The sequence below is a fragment of the Metarhizium brunneum genome, chromosome 5 (genome assembly GCF_013426205.1).
Source record: "Metarhizium brunneum chromosome 5, complete sequence".
Classification (NCBI taxonomy): Eukaryota; Fungi; Ascomycota; class Sordariomycetes; order Hypocreales; family Clavicipitaceae; genus Metarhizium; species Metarhizium brunneum.
In genome coordinates, this window is record NC_089426.1 from 672,041 (window position 1) to 692,386 (window position 20,346).

At 51.0% G+C, this 20,346-nt stretch overlaps 8 protein-coding genes across 8 annotated transcripts; 5 read left to right on the top strand and 3 right to left on the bottom strand.

The window, feature by feature from the left end:
- Window positions 1-391: 391 nt before the first annotated feature.
- Window positions 392-1,676, top strand: hac1 (Transcriptional activator hac1; the record flags this gene model as incomplete). The annotated part of the gene is made up of 3 exons (XM_066131211.1): window positions 392-708; window positions 765-1,211; window positions 1,277-1,676. 3 exons carry the CDS (start codon window positions 392-394, stop codon window positions 1,674-1,676), a joined length of 1,164 nt encoding a protein of 387 aa, XP_065987325.1.
- Window positions 1,677-2,382: 706 nt separating this feature from the next.
- On the bottom strand, window positions 2,383-3,316 carry CSM3 (Chromosome segregation in meiosis protein 3; the record flags this gene model as incomplete). Its single annotated transcript, XM_014688026.1, has 2 exons — window positions 2,383-3,019; window positions 3,105-3,316. The coding sequence occupies 2 exons, from the start codon at window positions 3,314-3,316 to the stop codon at window positions 2,383-2,385; spliced, it is 849 nt and encodes a 282-aa protein (XP_014543512.1).
- Window positions 3,317-3,601: 285 nt separating this feature from the next.
- On the top strand, window positions 3,602-4,449 carry nuo20.9 (NADH-ubiquinone oxidoreductase 20 subunit; the record flags this gene model as incomplete). Its single annotated transcript, XM_014688027.1, has 4 exons — window positions 3,602-3,676; window positions 3,734-3,750; window positions 3,893-4,098; window positions 4,169-4,449. The coding sequence occupies 4 exons, from the start codon at window positions 3,602-3,604 to the stop codon at window positions 4,447-4,449; spliced, it is 579 nt and encodes a 192-aa protein (XP_014543513.1).
- Window positions 4,450-9,767: 5,318 nt separating this feature from the next.
- G6M90_00g082920 (uncharacterized protein) lies at window positions 9,768-11,717 on the top strand (the record flags this gene model as incomplete). The annotated part of the gene is made up of 1 exon (XM_014688028.1): window positions 9,768-11,717. One exon carries the CDS (start codon window positions 9,768-9,770, stop codon window positions 11,715-11,717), a length of 1,950 nt encoding a protein of 649 aa, XP_014543514.1.
- Window positions 11,718-13,044: 1,327 nt separating this feature from the next.
- On the top strand, window positions 13,045-13,776 carry G6M90_00g082930 (uncharacterized protein; the record flags this gene model as incomplete). Its single annotated transcript, XM_014688029.1, has 1 exon — window positions 13,045-13,776. The coding sequence occupies one exon, from the start codon at window positions 13,045-13,047 to the stop codon at window positions 13,774-13,776; it is 732 nt and encodes a 243-aa protein (XP_014543515.1).
- Window positions 13,777-14,482: 706 nt separating this feature from the next.
- Window positions 14,483-15,933, bottom strand: G6M90_00g082940 (uncharacterized protein; the record flags this gene model as incomplete). Its single annotated transcript, XM_014688030.1, has 6 exons — window positions 14,483-14,865; window positions 14,942-15,027; window positions 15,091-15,158; window positions 15,226-15,623; window positions 15,685-15,721; window positions 15,784-15,933. 6 exons carry the CDS (start codon window positions 15,931-15,933, stop codon window positions 14,483-14,485), a joined length of 1,122 nt encoding a protein of 373 aa, XP_014543516.1.
- A 1,518-nt stretch (window positions 15,934-17,451) lies between these two features.
- On the bottom strand, window positions 17,452-18,350 carry cctP_2 (Phenylalanine aminomutase L-beta-phenylalanine forming; the record flags this gene model as incomplete). Its single annotated transcript, XM_066131212.1, has 3 exons — window positions 17,452-17,790; window positions 17,850-18,067; window positions 18,128-18,350. 3 exons carry the CDS (start codon window positions 18,348-18,350, stop codon window positions 17,452-17,454), a joined length of 780 nt encoding a protein of 259 aa, XP_065987366.1.
- A 703-nt stretch (window positions 18,351-19,053) lies between these two features.
- On the top strand, window positions 19,054-20,244 carry DES (Gibberellin cluster GA4 desaturase; the record flags this gene model as incomplete). The annotated part of the gene is made up of 1 exon (XM_014688032.1): window positions 19,054-20,244. The coding sequence occupies one exon, from the start codon at window positions 19,054-19,056 to the stop codon at window positions 20,242-20,244; it is 1,191 nt and encodes a 396-aa protein (XP_014543518.1).
- Window positions 20,245-20,346: the final 102 nt, after the last annotated feature.

Below are 20,346 nucleotides of genomic sequence, written 5' to 3' on the forward strand. Positions count from 1 at the left end.
TGGCGCCTTGCTTGTGCCATCCCTGCCCCCCTTCGTAAGCCCCTTTGAGGCCTCAGGCATCAACGGCCAACATGCTTGACGTGGCCTCAAGATAAAGAGGTCGGCCGCCGCACCACTAGTCGTCATCCATTGCTCTGATCGATCAAGAGAACACCTGTCCTCATCATATCTGTCAACTCCCCCAATCACCTGGCTCACAGGTAATATCCACTCTAGGCTGACTCACTGCCTTTGCCTGTTGCCTGCCATGCCTTTGGCGTATATCTGCCATTGAGGGAACGGGCTGTTTGCTTGCACCATCACCTGCGCTACAAACCTCGCACCAAAACAAAGCCGTGCCCACATCTGATGTCGTCTTGGACGTGACGAAACGCGATTCCACACAGTCAACATGGCGCTCCAGCAAGCATCCCCAGTGGCCAAGTTTGAGGCCTCACCAACCGAGTCCTTCATCTCTCTGCCTGGTGACAACTACTCACCCCTCTTCGCCCCCAGCACTCCCTCATCAACCATCAACCCCATCGACATGATGACCCCTCAGTCCTTTTCAGAAGACATGCAGACTCCTCAACTGCCTGCCATCAAGGAAGAGACCGGGGCCAGCCCCTCGCCCGAGGACATCCCTACATCATCAGAGAAGAAGCAGACAAAGAAGAGGAAATCATGGGGCCAAGTTCTCCCAGAGCCCAAGACAAACCTTCCCCCGAGGTAAGATAGAAGAGCACAGAGTCAGTTTGCACGCAGAACCTAACATGCTCCCACAGAAAGCGAGCCAAGACTGAGGACGAGAAGGAGCAGCGACGTGTCGAGCGTGTTCTTCGGAATCGCCGCGCGGCCCAGTCTTCACGAGAGCGAAAGCGTCTCGAAGTCGAGGCGTTGGAGCATCGCAATAAGGAACTTGAAGCGATGCTCACCACTGCAAAATTAGCCAACTACGCGTTGCTAGAGGAGCTGAAACAGTTCAGACGCGATACTGGTGTTGTCACTCGATCATCTTCGCCCTTGAACCCGCTCCGTGACGCTCCTCTGTCTCTGTCACCAGAGCTGTTTAGTTCCCAAGATGGCCACAACCCATTAAAGGATACCGCCCACCTGGTAGACGAACTCATCAACTCGACTGTCAATCCTACTGTCAATCCAGCCTCACTGTCTCCCGCGCTGTCCCCTGTCCCCGATGAGACCCAAACTGATGAAGCCTCAAAGGAGTCGCAGTCCAGCGAACAGGACTTGGCCACCTCTCCCGACCTGACACAACATCCTGCTGAGATGTTGTCAGACCTGCAGTGTCACAAGTCGGCGAAGGTGCCCAAGTCGTTCCAGGACTCGCAGACTCCGATGTCGCCCTACTTGGTATGGGCTCTGCAGCTCCGGATGATGCTGCTTTCAGCCTCGGCGATTCTTTCGGCCTGTCAAAGGCCTCTGACACAGATCGCTATGTCCTCGAAAGCGGGCTTCTCGCTTCTCCCAGCTCCTCAACTCTTGACGACGATTATCTGGCTGGTGACTTTGCCACCGGCTTCTCGGGTCAGTCAACCTTCGACCCCTTCGACATCGACGACTTCCTCAACGACGATGCCAACCATGTCGCCTCTGACATTATGGCAGCGAGCGACTATGCCGCTGCGGACCACAGCTTCGAGCCCAAAGTCAATGACGCTGAGATTCAAGTCCCTTAAGAAAATCCTATCCAGCAGCCCCAATCTGGCGCGTCCCTTGATGGATGCGACGATGGAGGCATTGCGGTTGGTTTCTGAGGGATGCGACTCTCGTGTCGGGGATATTGGGAGCGAGTCCAGTGCGACGCGCGATCAAGTCAGCGAACTGACACAATGTTTGAGGGGCATTGTTTTACCGTCACGAGAGGTTCTGATGGCTCTCCTCTGGGCCTTGAAGGTCGAGGAGCGGAAGATCCAAAGAAGGAATGACGAAAACCCCCAACTCGAGAGTGGCACCCCAGAACACCAATCATCACACACCAAAACATTTATCTTGAAGGTATCCGGGATGAAGCGAAGTACTCAATTAGATGGCAGGATGGCCAATAAACGGTCACGCCTAGCGTAAAATGAATTTTATCGCGTGATTGAATTTTTTTTGGGGTAGCGGAACAGGTAAAGGCGTTAAATATGGTTCCAGGTCCAGGAATGACCTTGTTGAGCCCGGAAATAGCTGTATATTAGGCGAATAAAACGTGTTTGAACTTTTCACACCATTATTATTTCTTCTTTTTCCAGCGTAAGAGTTGAATCACATCAACGCAATCAATTTCCAATACGGCACGTCAGACTACCCATAGCAGTAGGGCGACGCGATAACTCCAGAAACGCCATTCAGACGGATAAAATATACAATATACACCGCACCCGCTCATTCGAAGCTCCATTACCATATACCATCCATTTCCTGCATAGCAGCCTCCTCATCTGCAAAATCATTATTATTGGCATTTACCGTTTTCTGCACCACGTTTCCGTGATCCGCAGTCTCCGCTTCCATAATCAGAGCATCCAGATCGTCCTCGTCGTGAATATCGACCACCTGAGATTTCTGCTTACTGTCTTGCCCTTCCGACTCGGCAATAAGTGCATCCAGATCGTCCTCATCGTCTGCTTCGTGCTGCTGTGTACGCGTGATCCTTGGTGTTGCTCCATACAGGTCCTCGTCATCCGGTACGTCGTCCTGTAATGGTGTTTGCGGCCTTGCGTCTTTTGACGATCCGGCCTCCATAGGTTCAATAGAACCAAAGGCATCTAGTTCAGAGTCGATTTCTTCTATTGTATCCTTTGGTTTTGACTCGTTGATCATCTCGGACCTGGCTGTTAGGACGCGCTTCTTGTGTCCTGCCTTTTCCACCATGGCTAGTGCATCGAGAAACTTGGCTTTAGGGAACAAGTCGTCGAGCCACATCTGGTAGAATGATAAGAGGCGAGCTGCGTCTGAGAACTCGTGCCCCTTGCCTTTGATTTTCAATTCGCGTGCTCGTTGGCGAAGTTTGGGCAGTCCGGCGGGACCTAATAATCTGGGCGTGGGTATTAGCTACTTGTCCTCATGTGTCTTGTGGGAGAAATGCGGCCAAATCTTTTGAGAGAAAAAGGATACAGTACCTGTCCTCATCGAGCTTCACGAGCGGAGGTCTTGCGCGTTTCTGGACGGAAACCTCCTCGTCTATACCTAGGCCCTGTGACGGGGGCTCCTTGCGCTTCTTGGCTCGAGGTGAGGGGCTGGGCGATGCAAATGGATCGTCTGATAAGTCGTAGTTGTCCAAATCATCGTGGCGATTGGGCGGTAATTGACCGGCTGAAAGTAATGTCGACATGGTGGTTGGCAGTGAGAAGTAATTCCAGTCTATCACAAATCGTGAAGCCCATCTTCCTCTTTACGCGTCCTCTTCGGGTGGGACACGCGCTTCTTGGGTGCCCAATTTGATAGCGGTACGTACCCCCCATGGGCGAATCACAATCCACGTGATTTGAGTAGTCAGCACCACGTGATCTTTTCTTCCTGAGGCAGGACTCTGGCTTCAGAGCTTCGGTACCATCATACTCCCGAGAACCTTCTTGAGCCAATTGATCGTTTTGGGGGCCTGAAAACTATTCGCAAAATGGCCGAAACCGCGACCAAGCAGGCGCCTTCGACCTATGTCGGGACGAGCAAGGTCGTCCAGACGGATTACCCGGTATGTTGGGACGCAATTGATGGTTCAATTTGGAGGATGATGCTAACCGGAATCCAGCTCATCGATAACGACCCGTATGTTTTGGTGCTCCTTTTACCCGAAATCGACTTTGCGAATGTTCAGTGGCCTTGAGATATTGAGGGAACTGTCTCGGATCGTCGATACGTCATTTTTGGGAAAGGGGGAGGGAGACATGTGCTAATTTGAGTGAACTAGTCACTTCAAGCGAGTTGTTGGATATGCACGAACGTCCGACTACGTTGCTGGCGGTGCAGCTGCTGCATTTGCCCCCGGCGCCCTCTACGCCCTCGAGAAGTTTGCCCCCTCATACGTCGGTAAGGGCGGTTTTGCCAAAGCTATGCGATTAGCTGGCGCTGTTGGTATTGCTGGCGGTTTCCTCTACTTTTACCAGCGATCATGTCGTACGTTGACCAAGATGGCACCTGCTAGGCACGGGAGATTTTAATGAAAGCTAACGTCACGGGGTGCCAGTGCGATTCTACGGCGCTACCGAAAACGCCCGCGAGATCGAGATGGACATGCGAGAAATGGTGGCCAAGGTCAAGGCGGGCCAGTCCCTGTACGGTGAAAGCAGATTGAGCCCATACCTGCAAGGTGTTGCAGCCCGACAAAGCAGATACTCTGCGCTCTTCTTCAGCACTGTACCGTGGTTTAACTTTGTCAACCACAATCAGCACGGCGTGGACACAGCCAAATACTATCAGCAAGCGGAGCGGGAGTTGGAGATGGAGCGAGCTGCCAAGAGTTCGTAGGCAATGGAAGACGCCGAATTGAAGAGCAAGGGTACGGTCGATGCGGAGATATAAAACGGAACGAAATCCAGTCGTCTGTGTATATTAAGCTGGTAAGGGGGACTTGCCTCGACGGCTTGGCAACCTATTTTCTTATACAAGTTTTGAAAACAAGCAGTGGTCCACTCTATTTTGCTCGGGAATGGTGAAGGCCTGGCAGTGAACCACAATGACTGGCTTGCAGATTGTCGATTACTGTTATTAACAGTGACTTTGCCTTGCCCATGACTGATAGTTCGGAGGCTCTTGCAGGAATATTGGGCAAACTGGGATACAACAAAAGAAAAATCCGTCTCTTACAGTGGTGGCCATTTCCAATTCGATGACTACAATTGTTCAAAATAGCAATCAAGCATTCGTTGCCACGAGATCAAGCCCACGAATTACAGAACCAGTAAAGCGGAAAGCGGAAAGCCATGGTTTTGCAGATATATTACTTGGAGCAAGCATCGTGAGTAAACGTTGGCAGGCGAGAACGAATGAGTATAGTCACTATATGTCATGGTGAACAACTACGGAGCAGATCAGCATCGCATGAAGTCTTTTACTTTGGCATTCTTTGTGACTGACATCGAGAAAGAAAGCGGATAATGACAGCTGCGCCTTTGCTTGATAAGGCGGTGGAATGGTCCTGTCCGGGTGAAATGCATCTAACCTAACAGGGTTGCCCAGCAAACATCAATTATAAGCGCGATTATGGGACGTGTTGGGCCGGTAACATCTATCTTGTGTTGTGGTATTATTGACAGGAAGAATCCCCCTATCATTCTCCGTACTAACAAGCGTCGTCGACGGCAATTACTTTCCGCAAGCATTGGCCGAGCTGTATCTCCGCATCTGCAGCAAGACGCGGGGAGGCATTAATCCCTTCCTCTGTCATTGTTGGCTCCATCAGGCATCTCGGGTCCTGGACTGCTGTGGCTGCGTTGAGACAAACTAAACGTTGAGTGTGAGTACTGTTGGGCAAGTTGCCCTCGCAGCGTACGTTCACCAATGTTGGTCAGCTAACGTGGCGCAAATAGTGTCTGGCCGCTGTGGAATACATCTCTGCGCCTAGGTTTAACAGAAGACGCCCCGGACCAACGATTATGAATAGTGCCGACTTATCCACCTACACAGTTGTGGCAGAGGTAGACAATGTATCCGAAATACTCTCCAAAGTCTATTTTTAGAAAAGACGCCACCAAGTCCACATATCCCGGAGAGTCCCGAGTGGAAGGAGCTGGCGGCAAGCCGTCATGATTGATATGCCTCTGATTTCCCCTATGTGGTAATAATAGTTTACGAATGTTTTTTTTAACGCCTAGAATCGAGTTGCACAGATAGAGTGAAAGAGGAAGGTTTCTGTTGATGTCACTCTTAGCAGCGTCTACTCTATAATCCAATAATATTCAGATGTCTTTCTCTTCTGCGCAGATATTAGCTGCATAACAGTGTAGCGCATTTTGTGCATGATTGTTTCTGCTTGATGATAAGTCAACTCCATAGGATTTACACGCATCTATAACTTCTGCTATCGTTTGAATACACCCACGACGGTAAGTAACATGAAGGGCATTTTGACTATCCGCGTCAGCGATAGTGAGATGATAGCGCAAGGCCAACAGGGAGACGGATGCAATATTGCCAGCCTCGCATGCAAGATGCAGAGGCGTCTTGTTATTAGAGCGTCGGCTTAAAAAGAAAGCCTTCTATTTAAGTAACTTTTTAATAAACTGACTTGGTCTATATTCTCTATATTAAACTTTATGTAAAGCAGATTCTCCGTTAGAATTTTTAATGTTAATATTAGTCCTGCTATTCCCAAGTAGTGCTTTTGGCACTGCAAGGCAATTATCTAAAACGGTCTCTTGCCTTACCTCGTAATTGTCCTCTAGATCTGAGTGATCTAATATTACTTTAACTCTCTAATCGTAATCTGTTTAATGATCCTCTATTTTCTTGCCTTGCAAGGCTTTCGCAAGCATTGAATGGAGAGGCGTCTTGTTAAATTCAGAGAGTGCATTTGGGTTCGCTTTATGCTATAAGAAGAACCTCACTATCTTCTTTTGCCTAACTAAGGCGGCGTAATGCATAGGAGTCAGTCCCCGCCTAATTATGTTGGGAAATAATGACGCCGTGAGGTCTTCTTCGCATTTGCTCTTATCGCCATTAAAAGTGCGTGTCGTAAAAGAAACGTGCAGTAAAAGAAGCGTGCAGTAAACTCATCTACAGTATTGGCTTGTGCATCTCTTGAATCGTAAGCACGGTTTTATGCAGCCTCCTTTCCCACTCGGGATACAATGCGTGGTACCACGATGAAAACCCTCTGGCCCAGAAGCCCGACAAACGCTGCGAGACTGATAGCGTCCAATATAGCCTCGTTTTCCCCTATTACCCAGGTTCACAATCGGGCCTTGGCATTATATGCCAAGGCCGCAGAGAGAGTGAGCGGAAATATGAAATGTGCGAGGACATATCATATCCAGGCCCCTTATAGATGTTTACGCAGGGATAGCGTAAAGGCTATCTATCGATGGTCGCGCCTTGGCCGGCTCTTGAAGGCCGCCTAACCACAAACTTGGCGCTTGATGAATTAAAACTACGGGAGTAGTGCCTTTATAAATATCATAAAGGCTGTTCAGCTAGGCAGGTGAGCAAAGGCAAGTGGAGGCAATATAACAAGGGCTAGGAACTAATTAGACAATAAGGGCTCTAGTACAGTAAATTGCATAGAAATCAGCTTATACGACGGAGTAGGTATACCAATAACCTAAGAGATATAAATTGCTACATCGCACCTATCACTGCGATGCTTGGTCTGCTAACCCGGCCCTGTCCTGTCGCTCAAAGAGGCCTCTTTTAAGCTTTTTATATATTACACCAACTTCATGGGATGAGCAGGCCGTGCTTCAGCTGCTGCGGACACTGGCGGCAGGTCGGTCAAGGCATTAAAAAACGACTCAAAGGAACCACTCAGTGTTGAGAGAGGGTGTCGGGCATGAGGTAAACAACCCCCGATACCTGGGCTTTTCTGCCAAGGCCCTCCAGGGACGTTAGTGGTCTCTCGGGAGAGAGATAAAAATCCGTGTTCGTGTCCGTGTTAGTCCAACATGGCTGCCAAGATGAGTATAGAGTACATATAGACCGACGATGCGCCACACGGACATGCTCATCACTACAGCTCATGGCAAAGAAGTTGGCTGGGCAGATTCTCACCATGCCGGCCGCTGCAAGTTTTGATGGTAACGGAGACGCGACAAGTACGACTCGGTACGTGTACGTAGTTGTTTGTCTTCCATTAGAGCGGTTGCCTCTACTCAACAGCTACCCAAGTAGTATGAGAAAGTCATGTCGTGTGGAGACAAAACATGTCGCTGCGAGAAACAAGACGCATAACACGGTAATTTCGTTTTGGCCTGTACCCACGGAGTATTCCGTGATGCAATGAGCCATGCCCAACCCCCCGCTGTTGGTAGGGCAAGCGGATCATATGTATGCACCGCTACGGAGCAGTAGAGCTAGTATTTAGCCAGAGAAGGTTATATTAGACACAAGAAATAATGGCAAGGGTGAGAACTTGGCCAAGAAGCGGACTTCCTTGGCAAGATGTCTTGTCACCTCTGCGGTCTGCGTGGTCAATCAAGTGTGGGAGCCTCATGGGACAATGCTGGACCCCTACGGAGGATTGAACGCTCAGGGAAGCCCATATGAGGCGTCCAAGACTGAGGAACTGGACGGGATGATAGATTGCCTGGCCCACGGATACTTGAGGTTTTATCTGATGGTACTACCGAGGACTGGGAAACAAGCGCTTGCTCCGTGCTGGTAGTGTCTTTGAGCAAACGAAGTGACGTACCCAGGCTCTTCTAATGATACAAGACAGGGCGCAGTCGAATATAGAAGAGAAAAAAACATAGCATGACGTGTCAACATGGACATGGGTAGAAGTGCTGGGCCCAATAGTCGGTCCCAAGCAGGGCCATGGATGACGGGTTTTGGCACATAACATGACTGAGGCGTGTCGTTGATTGGTGTCAAGTCGCGTCGTACGGAATATAGAGGGTACCAACGTACCATACGATTATGTGGCTTGGCCACGCCCATATTTTTCATTTATTGAGGTGATGTATTATTTTTGGTGCAACAATTCGAGTTTCCCGGCTGCCCGACTCCATTGGAGCATACCTGGGCATTTGAGTTAACTCATGAGTTTCGGCCCTCTTAACTCACTTATATGAGTTACTGTCAAGTCATAACTTACTTATGAGTTTAACCCAGACTTATGAGTTAGCTCACAAAAATGGTCACGTAATGTTGTGAAGTACTTGGTAAGTAATTTTATCCATAAATATAGATAAAGTTATGGACAGAAAGGTTACCTACTTATTGTAATGAACCTTTTGGCCCGTTAAAAAGTGTTAATAGGGCAGATGACCGCTAGTTTCTGGGTATAATGGAAAGTCCAGCGCGAGAAGCCTCATGTTATTGTAGGGGTCTGAGAGATTAGAGCCTAAAAATGAACTAATGACATGTCATGAACTGTGGGTATCAGTTAATGAGTTGACTCAAAACGCCGAGGTATGGACTCCATATTCAGCTCAAGGGTCTCGCAAACAATGACTTGGGATCTTGCACAACTGGGTTAGGGGAGGTCGAATGCGAGTCAGGCTATTCCTCCTTGGACAAGCCAAGTGACGCCATCAAGATACATGCGGCGTCGCAATGACCAAGTTGCATGAAGAATCCGATTCAGGCCAATCCACTCGAGACCCTTGTCCTCGCATGAATGCCAGAATGAAGCGGCCACTCGAAAACAAGGAATCCCAGCCGAAACAACGGCAACGCCGCCAAAGGGCATGGCTCGGCGTGATTTGGCTGTTTATGCGCACATACAACAAGCGGCCATGGGCGCAAAATACCAATTTCATCGTCATCAAGCGCCAGAGACAAAAACTTGCTCGGCTATTTTCCGCTGATCAGGCGGATGGAGTGTGGCTAATATTACGGCCATTATGCATACATGCCACGAAGCCGAGTGGATTATGGATGCTATATTCTAGAATCCTGTATTGCGTACACCTCACCCTGCCCTTGATGCTGTGCGTCGTCCTCTTCTTTTTATAAGATGCTTCACGAGCCTCATCTCATGTCTGCCTGTTTTCTTTTTGCTGCTACATGGACCAACATTCCATAATAATCTAATACTCGTTGTAATTGCTTTGCCTTTTGTTACACATCAAAACCACCACGCTCGCTACAAGTTGACATCTTTTGTTTTTATATATACATCTCCAGCCATGAAATCTTTTGTCACGGCCGTTGCGGCTGCCTCCCTCGTCGGGATGGGCATGGCCCAGACGAGCCCACGACCCAAGCTGCCCGAACAGCTTGGAAATATCGAGCGCATTCCAACCGAGCAACAGCTCCAAGGTATCGACCCCAAGGATGGCCTTGATGCCTGCCACAAGATCGACTCTATCACCTCGGATGGCTGGCAGTGGCCGTGTGGTATGCAGCGCAGTTTCGGGCCGCAGCGCTGCGTCCTGAAGGGAGAGACCGACGCTGCCAGAAAGGACCAGCAGAGATGCATCTGCGAGTCGAGCACCTTCTTCAAAGATGCCGATGCCTGCTTAGACTGCAAGGTGCGCCATGCCTTGATCGGAGATGAGCAAGACGGATACTACCAACAGCTCTTCGCCAAGCTCCAGGAGACGTACTGCAAAGCCGAGGTGGTGAACAAGAACCTTGGGGATTACTACAACGAGGCCGAGGCCCTCGTCCGACAGGCCGCCCCGTACAACGGAAAAACGCCAGGTTTCACGGTTCCCTCCAACAAGGTCGAACGTCAGGGACACTCGGCTCATCCCAGAGACTACTACAGCCGAGTTGGCGCGCCCGAGAAGCAGGGCGAGATCAACTTCAAGCCCAGCCCCGAGGTCGAGAAGCTGCCTGCCGTCAACAAGACCGTTGTCAACCAAATCCCCGATCCCGTCAACGTCCCCGTCATGGTCATCGTCGCTCTGGACAACAGCACCGCAGCGCAGACGTCCGTCTTGGCCGCAACCACGACTGCTGGCAAGCCATTGCAGCCCACTACCTTGGTCCGCGCCACCAGCATGAACTCTACCACGCGAGCCACGCCATCTGCCGCTGTCCCTTCGTCCATCTCTACTGATGTCTCTTCGTCCATCTCTACTGATGTCTCTTCGTCCATCCCTACTGATGTCTCTTCGTCCATCCCCGCCGATGTCCAGGGCCAAGTCGTCCAGATTGGTGGCAAGCTCTGCCTGGTCTACGTCTACTTTGCCGCAGTCGATTGTGTGTACAAGCAGAGCCCCGACGGCAAGACTACCTTTTATCAGTACAGAAAGGAAATCAACTGGTTCTATGGCTTCCAGATCTCGTCAAACAAGCAGTTCGATCTGCTCAAGGAGGTCGCCGACGCCTGCCCTGACGGAAACTGCAAGGAGCAAGCCACTGCCATTGCCAAGTCTAAGAAGGTTGCTGTCAAGGAAGTCGTCAAGAAGGAGACTGTAGTCCCCGGCAAGCCTCAGCAGCTCCCGCCTCCTGAGAAGCCCACTACTGGTGGTAACTCTGGTGTTTCTGGCCACGACACTCCCGTCTCCGACAATGGCGCTCCTGTCCAGCAGGACGACGGTGGCTGCGGCCCCGAAGATTCCAACGACACCCCTGATAATATTCCTTCTCAGGGACGTCCTGGTTCTCCCGCCCAGGGCAACACCAAGCCTTCTGGTCCTGTCACTCCCCAGCAGGATACTCCCTCTGGTCCTGCTGTCTCCTGCAATGGACCCCAGTGCAGTCCTGTCGTTCCCGAGAAGGATACTCCCTCTGTTTCTGGCCCCCCCCAGCAGAATACTCCCTCTGGTCCTACCGGCTCTCCTGGCACTCAGTCCCAGTGCGCCCCTTGCGCTGATGAACGTAAAGATGGAACTGAAATCTGCAGAAAGAAGGAGGAAACCGAGGGCTTTTGCAACAACCAGTCTGGAGCTGCCAAGCGCGACTGCATCTGTTCAAAGGGAGATTTCGGAAACAAGTTCTTCTTCAATGAGGCCATTACCTGCGCACGACGATCCGCCAACTGCCTGTTTGCCGAATTCGAGGCGCAGGTCTTATTCGAAGCCCATTTCCAGTACTGCCAGGAGAACAAGCACGATAGCATCAGTGCTGCTCTGGAAAGCGTGAAGAACGTGTGGTCTGCAAGGGCCCCACGACAGGATCTCATGTAAATTTGACGTCTTGTAATAGATTTTGTAATGGGAAGCGTCTTGTGGGCTGATAAAAACGTGAATCCCCCTGTCAAGATAGCTTTTATTAGCCCCAAGGAACTTATAATTCTATAGTTATAAATTTATTATTATTAAATAGCACGCGGAATCAATTATGAAGTCTACTTTGTATTAGTATAGAAATTAAATTCTAGGGATATTAAGCAATAATAACTTGTTTAAGAATAATAATATTAATAATAGTAATATTTAGGACCTTTCTAGGCCTAGGCTTTTATCTCTTAATAGTATAAGCCTTTTTTTAGGATAAGGCTTTTATTATCAGGTAATATTTTTTGTAACCTAAAAAGGCCCTATAAAATAGAAGGGTTTTTCCTTTAATAGAAGACTATTATTTGTGATAAGGGCCTAGCTTAGATTAATTACTTGATTTATCTAATAACAGTCTTTAGTATAAAAGGTCCTTGGTTTTCCTCAACGCCTTAAGGGACCAAAAACGTCTGTCGGTGAGGGACTTTGCCCTGGGTCTCGTGACCGTAGCTCTTGTGTAACCGGCCATTTCCGTGTAACATGCCCCCCTTTTGATGCACCGTCCTGTCGACATTAATCTATTTCATGGTCCTTGGCAGTTGGTCGTCAAAGAGATCAGATAGCGCACAAACTACACCCACATGTAAAATGAACAAATGAGTTACATAACACAACTGTTCAGAGCACCTTAGATTAACCCTACGTAAAGAATAGAGCGTTATGAAATTGAGTCACTTGCTGTCGAACTGCCGCATGTCGGGCAGCAGTATAACGACAGCTCCAGCCTTGAATAAGCAACTTGATCCTAAAAAATGGCAAGGGGAGGCAACGACTGGCCCAGTGAAAGATGGTCATCGCATGATTAACGAGGCATTGATATCGACCAGGACCTAGGCAAGACAACGCCGTTTTAAGTTGACCATTGTATCCATGCATAAATAACGATTCGTATAAGGTCTTAATTCCAATATTTGCCATGTCAACGAGGCATTAATATCAACCAGAACCTAGGCAATACAACGCCGTTTTAAGTTGACCAATTTATTCATGCATAAATAACGATTCGTATAAGGTCTTGATTCCAATATTCGCCATGTCTGCCGCCTGAATATCCGAGTACTTCAGACAAGCGTCCGAGTCAGGGGCTGGAACTATGAATCGTGACGACGGCATAGTCATTACTATTTCTCTATAAGTGCCTAGGCTTCACGTCATTTCATCGACTGTCTAGTCAACAACTTCTCGATACCACTGCTTGGATATACACTTCCCCTTTTTCCTCTACCAACATTCCAGGATGAAATCCGCCATTATTCTAGCCAGCACCGCCGCCCTGGCGAGCGCCTTGGTCCAGCCGAAGCCCGCCGTCGGCGCCCAGCTACCGTCTGCAAAGGGAGTTGACGAGAGCAGCTACGGCAAACGGACTTCAGACATCTGCCTCGAAACAGAGGCGAAAGTGGTCAAAAAAGAAGCAACTTTTGAAGAATGGAAGAAGGTCTGTGGAGCAGAAGGCCTATGTAACGCCATGCACAGTGAACCTTTGCTTTGGCGGACAATCCCAGAGCTTTACGGATGGGCGTTTGCCCGGGCTTGTCCGCCTTCGCCTGCAGAATCAGAAGCAGAAGCAGAACCCGCACCATCTCAGTTGGGCTGTCTTGAAACTGAAGTCAAGGCGATCAAAAAAGAAGCATCCTTCGACGAATGGAAACAAGTCTGCAAAACAGAGGGCCTCTGCAGAGCCTTACATAACGAGCCTTTACTCTGGCAGACCATCCCAGAGCTTCGTGGATGGGCGTTTGCCCAAGCTTGTTCACCTCTAGAACCATCACCCGCACCAGTTCAGTCCGGCTGTCTTGAAACCGAAGTCAAGGTGATCAAAAAGGAAGCATCTTTCGACGAATGGAAACAAGTGTGCAAGACAGAGGGCCTCTGCAGAGCCTTGCATAACGAGCCTTTGCTTTGGCAGACAATTCCAGACCTTGCCGGGTGGGCGATATCTCAGGCCTGCTCATCCGAAAACAGGGCCTAGTCGATGCTTTTTTTTGCAAAACCCCCTTGTGGCTGGTCTTGAAGACTAGGTATTCATAATCGGCAGTTGGGTGCTACGTGCCCCGAATACCTTGACTTGAAGACTCGATAGTTGCGATACGGGCTGGATGTCGTGGCTAGAAAACCCGGTGATACACGGAGGAAGCTGCTACAGGCTTATTGTCATCTTTTATTTCTTCGTCGGATAATTCTCACTCAATATAACTAGCACCCTCGGCGCCAGCGTACCACTGTTTTTCGTGATTGACCCTCCATTATGTGACAGTTATGAGCCCGGTAGCACTTTGGCGCTCATCATGGCTTGTTTTGACCGTCTGGCCACTTGCCCACCGCCGCGCTGTGTGAGTTGTCAGACTCTCCCCCCCAATGACTGACTGGCCTTTTGGTTCAACGTGGAGGCCTGTCTCCTTGCATGGCGCGGAGAACCAAGACGAGGCGTTGCGGAATGTACACCCAGCCCTGGCGGAATTTCTGCACATGCATAGTATCGGACAGGAGGCAGCGCCGAGTTTTGGCAACACTCGTGAGCAAGTTGTCTGCGGGGGAAGCATAGGATTTTGCTACTAGTTCGAAACAGCATGCCTGGAGGAGGGACGCGACTAGGATACAGGGTTGACCGTTGTATATGTATAGTAGTTCTTATCCTAGACCGGAGTCTGTTTTGATAGATGAGCCCTGTTGCCCCCCTATAGATCTTGATGCCGTTGCTCAACTTCTCGCCTAAACTCACGGTCAACAACAATGACACCTTGGCTCCCCTTTGCAGAAGTCACGGCACTCAAATCCGCCATGGCGTATGTCTCGACGCCATTCTTGACGGGACTCGACGGCGAAGAATCCGTATCATCAAGTTTGTAGCCCGGGGCGGTGTCGCGCGTGGCGCGTTCTACTGAGCTCTTGGAGGAATCGGGACGGTGTCCAGAGCCAAGAGATATGATGCTGCGAATGCTGTGCAGGACACGCTCGGGTGGAACTCCAGCAACGAGGTACCAAAGCGACGGGCCGTTTATCGCGACAATGTTGAAGGCGGCTTCGAGGATGGCGTAATATACGATCTGGGTATTGCCCTCTGCAGGGACGTTGTGTGAGCGTCCGATCCGTGTGCTACTGGTGAAAAAGAGTCTGGTTGATATTTCATCACGTACGGTAGGTATCTTTAGCATTCCCAGCTCTGCCTTTGCGAATAAGCTGCATCATGATGACCAAGCGTGCTGTACTCGCACCTAAGCCGCTGCGTAAATAGCAGCATTAGCACATGCGCACCTCCATCAACGACCAAGCGGGTGGTTCATACACGAGCGCAATGAGAAAGACACAGGAGACTGCGATTTTCCGGACCGTGGTCATGTTGAGAGACCAAATCTGGAGCGAGTCAGCCTCAGCCTTCGCAGCGCGGCTAGACAGTCGTCGCACAGTTGGGAAACCATACCTTGGGGAGCGGCAAGACAAGCACCGCAACGTCTAGAACAAAGTCGGACACGGAAATGCCCTTAAAGTAGGCATAGTGGTCACATTGCGCCGCGTGGTGGATATCCCACTCGATGCTCTTCAAGGGGCCACAGAGATTCAGGGGCACGACAATAAACGTCACGGTCCACGCGGAGACGAGCAAGATGAAGACCACGGTGACGTAGTCGAACACGTCGCGGCGAGGCCCAAAGCAAAAGATGCGCCGGTAGAAAAACACGGCGCTGAGCTTGGTCATGCCAAACGTCATTGCGGTCAGCACGTCAAAGGAGATGAGAGCGCGCGCCTGCGTCAACGCCACGGCCTGGACCAGCGCCCTGTCCCTGGGCATCGCGTAGCCCAGGAATCCCCTCGATATGCCTAGACAGCGTGGTTAGTCGTGGGTTCCGGGCCGAGCAACACGAATTCCGCCCATGCTGACCGAAGAAGGACAGGGCCGCGAGGCCAACGAAGCCGACCTGGCGCCGTGTCAAAACGTTTAGACTCCATTGTGTAGTCAGAGAATCGGGCTACGGCTTACCCACGCCAGGGCCATGGTGTAATCGTCCATCCAGACTCGGCCCTTTTGCTTGTAGCGAGCGACGAAGCGCAACACGACGCTTCCCGCGGTGAGGAGCAGAAACGTGCCGCTCAAGGCTGCGAGCCCGTTTGCCTCGACGTCGAGCCCCATGATGTGTTGACGGGGCGCTTGACGAGACGACCACGGAGAAGAGGTGAGAACCGACGGCTGGGGGAAGAAGGGTCTGGTAGCCTTCCTTTCCTGGGGGCCAAGCGGGAGGAATGGCACAGCCATATACCCGGCCACATAGGCCATCGGGGGGATGTCATGCCATGTCGGGATAATCCCCGACTGTTGGCTGCACGGAGCGTCATCACATCATGTCTGGGTGCGGACGGTGCTGACGCTGCCTTGCGCGGCGGCATTGGTGATTGGCTCGACTGGAATGGATGCTCGAGCTTGTCTTACTTCGCGGCCCTCTGGGATACGACCCTTGCGCGAGGCAGCGTCACATTGCCATGTCGATTGGGCAAAGATGGGCCGGGCAGGGCAACACGACACACCGTCTGCAGGCTGTGCGTGAGGCGTTGCAATCCCCACGGTTCGATGGAGGAGCCACGAGGAGTTGGATCTGACTCACGAGGTATTCGATGTGGTTTCGCTTTCTGGGAGATTGGTAGAGGCGTAGTAAGGGTACGCCATGTTCAGCCCAGTCGCCGACAGATATAAACGTATATAGACCTCTGGGAGACGCGAAGCCGCTTTCCTTGGAAATTCAAACCTGTAAATTGGCAAGTCAATTCTCTCTGTTCTAAATTATACCACTGCATACTTTGTTGAAAAAAAGAAAGAAAGAAGAAGCAGATATGAACTTCTACCTCCCAGTTCTTGCCATGGTTGCTCTCGCTCTGGCTGCTCCTATGCCAGCACCAGAAGATTTCTCTCTCCAAAGCACCTGGGAAGTCAGAGGTAAATACAGTGAGTAATTTCTTGGCATTTTGTATAAAAGCTCGCTAAATTAATGTATTTCTTGTTGGAGACGATCAAGCACCTCATCCCATCGCGGGCGGCCTTTGAATTACCAAAGTCAATGTATCTGTGAGGGGGGTCTACCAAGGGTCAATCCTATGCTACGCAAACGGAGTTTGGGTGTGGAGTTTAGGTGTGTGAGACTTTAAGGATAGAGAAATGTTTTCCAGGGTCAGGGGGCATTGTTTGGATTTTGATGCTGTTACAGGAGCTTTATTCACTTCATAGACATTATGATTCGTTTTTATGCCGTCTTTCCTTGAGTATATCATGGTTCTCTGGCTTAGGTACAACCAGGCACACGATGTTTGCACTTGGGCCTCATGATAGAGTGCTGGCACGAATATTAGAATAGCTTAAAAGAATTCTTTAATAGACATGGCCTTAGTCCGCGACCACGCAGATGCTTATACAGGACGTCGAGAATAAACCCCGTAACGAGACTATACATGGGTTGTAAGCACAACAAAGTGTGTTCAAATCTCAGACATGGTCTCTCCTGTTGTCACCCCTCTGGATCTTTAGTTGTATGATGCGGCGGCAGAAGAGTTTATTTTATAGATGCTTAATAAATATCCACAAACATACTCTAGAGTCTAAATAAATCCACAATCTAAATCCCAAAACGCCCTTCCGCCACCCCTTCATCCAAGCATTCTCCTATTCCTCCTTCTCCCAAGGCTTGCTCCCATCCGGACACCTCTTATAACGATCCAGCAGCGGAATATAATGATCGCCAGGACGATAGTAGCAAGCAGAGTTGTCAATAGCGTGCTGGCGCAGCTTGTTCCAGTCGCGGCACATGCGAACCTGGCCTATCCCTGATTCCACCACGGTCTCGTTCTCCTGCGCGTGCAACCGCCCCGTATACCGCGGCGTGTCGTCAGCGGCACACATGACGTCCTCGCGAAGGACATGTAGGCAGTGCGTTACATGTCCGTATGGCCATGCTTGCGCCTTGTTATCGTGGTACTGCATTATGACGTCGCGCAGCAAGAACTGCAAGGGTTTGTCATGTTAGATGCTGCTTGGCAAGCGGATGAGCGAGAAGGGCTTACCACGCAGTGTAAAGAGTGAAACCCGTGCAATATATATATGCTCCTGGAGCTGTCCCAGGGCCAGTGCATGGCGGTAGGCAAGCCCTTGGACTGGGCAACGTCGTTTTGCAGCGCCACCCATCCTAGGTACCAGTCATACTCGGGAGAATCCCACATAGGGTCTTCGATGGTATGGTTATCATGGGAAATGGGCACCGGCACGTTGGTTTCTAGATCAACTGGTCGCAGGGGCGTTAGTCGCGTATTCTGAAGTATCGCAGAGCATTTATACTTCTTACAGAAACTTGGAGAGGCGAGAGAGCACCGCTGTCTGGTCAAGAGCACAGCCGTTGAAACGGTAGTCACGCCAAGCATAAAAAGTAGGGCGTATATAATCTTCTTTGCCCGCGCCAAGGCCAATTCTTGTGCCGAGAATGTAGCGTCATCATCAGACTCAACGTCGTCTTGTGAAGCACGGGACGACCTCTGACCCAACAATTTGTATTTTTGGCGCGAGTGCATGATTGCAATTGCTCATGGGGTGTCATGTTGTTCTTCAATTACAGAGGGACGTGTATTCAAAATAAGTACTTGATACATTGTCACAAGAGACGCCGTGGTCAAAACTCAAGACACGGAGGGATTACTCCAAGTAAACACTGCCTCCGCCTCGTCCGGGCGCAGTAGACGCAAACCAACAACATCTACACGCCAAAAAGGCAATTCATTGTCATGACGGATTACAGGACAAAGGAGCCCTTTGTCTCGTGGAGCCGCTCAAAATAGACAAGGCAGATCCAGCACTGTAGATGCATCTCGGGCCTTGTCTCAAAGCCCTGCATTAGTCTCTGACAACCTGCCTGATAGGATACGAAGTCCCCCCAGTAAACATTCAGCTATCGCCCGGAATCCTTCTCCGAACCCCCACAGCCATGTGAGACCCGTGTCACCTGCGATGCGACGTTGTGTTGGTCCCCAAGTCAGACTGGTTGCCTGAAGCGTCAAGAGCGCCCAACACGTAAAATTACGGAGTACGTAAAAGTGATATCGGGATTGACGAAGCCGTGCCGTGCCGGTGTATCCGGGCGATTCCTGTCTTGTCGTTTTTCTTCGAGGCGCACCTCACATCGCGGTCTATTTGCGTCCATTTTCATCATCAAATCTGCCATAGAGAGTCGAAGACCATACTACGGCGTAATACGGCACTGACGCTCGACCAACCATCATGGGTTCAACAAACGGCAGCAGCCAGGTCCTGGGGGAGTACATGCACCCCGTTGTCAACCCAAACTCCGATCGAGGAGACCCTTGGCAGCGAAGCTACGGCGCGCCTCCCCCCGTGGGCGATCTCGTTCCACGAACCTCGCCACTGATCGATATCCGCCCCTTGCTCTCTGAACCAGGGTACACCGCCGTCGGGCATCTCAAGAGTCATGGATTCGGGGTAGTCAAGCACCGCTCGGCGTCCCTGGAGTCATGCCACACAAGCAAAGGAGAGATGGACGAGGAAGCCGTGGCAAGCATGTATTACCCCGAAATCAAGGAACTAGTAGCAAAGACCCTGGGCGCCAAATACGTCCACGTTACGCATAGTGTCTTTCGGCGAGGCGCAAGAGCACCAGAACCGTTCAAGATGCCAACGGGCTTGAAGCCATTGCCGGCAGATGACGGCAAACATGGAGACAGGGGGGCTTCTACAGAAAAGAGCAAGGCAAAGCAAGGCAAGCCGGCAGACTACTGGACATGTCGACCGCGCATGTCTACATCGACACCGGCGCGCGTCCCCCATCTCGACTTCACGCCGCTCTCTGCACGGCGGACGCTGCGCTTCCACAGCCAAGAGATCTACAAGACAGCCCTGGAGCGAGGCATGATTGCGGCCGAGGACACAATCTGCCTGAACCACCCGTTTCGACCGTCCGACAAGGAATCAGACGCCCTCATCGCCAAGCAGTACAACCACACGGAGAGCGGGCGACTCGGGCCCCGATACGCCGCGTATAGTATCTGGCGGCCCCTGAAGAAGGTCGCCCGCGATCCCCTGACGTTCTCGCCGCGAAAGGAGACGCCCGCCAGCGCCGACGGTGACACGGTACACTGGCGATATGAGAACAGGGTCCCCGGCCCCCCGGAGCTAGGCGGCGACTGGCTAAAGGAGTTTGCCATGCTCGGCGTGAAAGCAAAGGAACCGCCGCCGGGGCAGAGCCCTCGACACGCGAGCGCCGGCTCAGAGTGGTACTACGTGTCGGCGCAGGAGACGGACGAGGTCCTGTTCGTGCAGCTCTTTGACAGCGCATCGCTGGGCGAGGATTCCCAGCACGCAGGTGCCCCGTGGCATGCTAGTCCTGAAATCGGCGCCGCTGCCGGCGATGAGCCCAGGGAGAGTATTGACGTTCGCGTCCTTGTTCTCTGGTGAGAGGAGTGCTATAGTATGTACTATTCCGTGCAAAAGACTGCGTTGTGAAGTTGTGAGAAATTAATTTATAAGGACTGACTCGCTGGCTGAGCGCTTTGATGC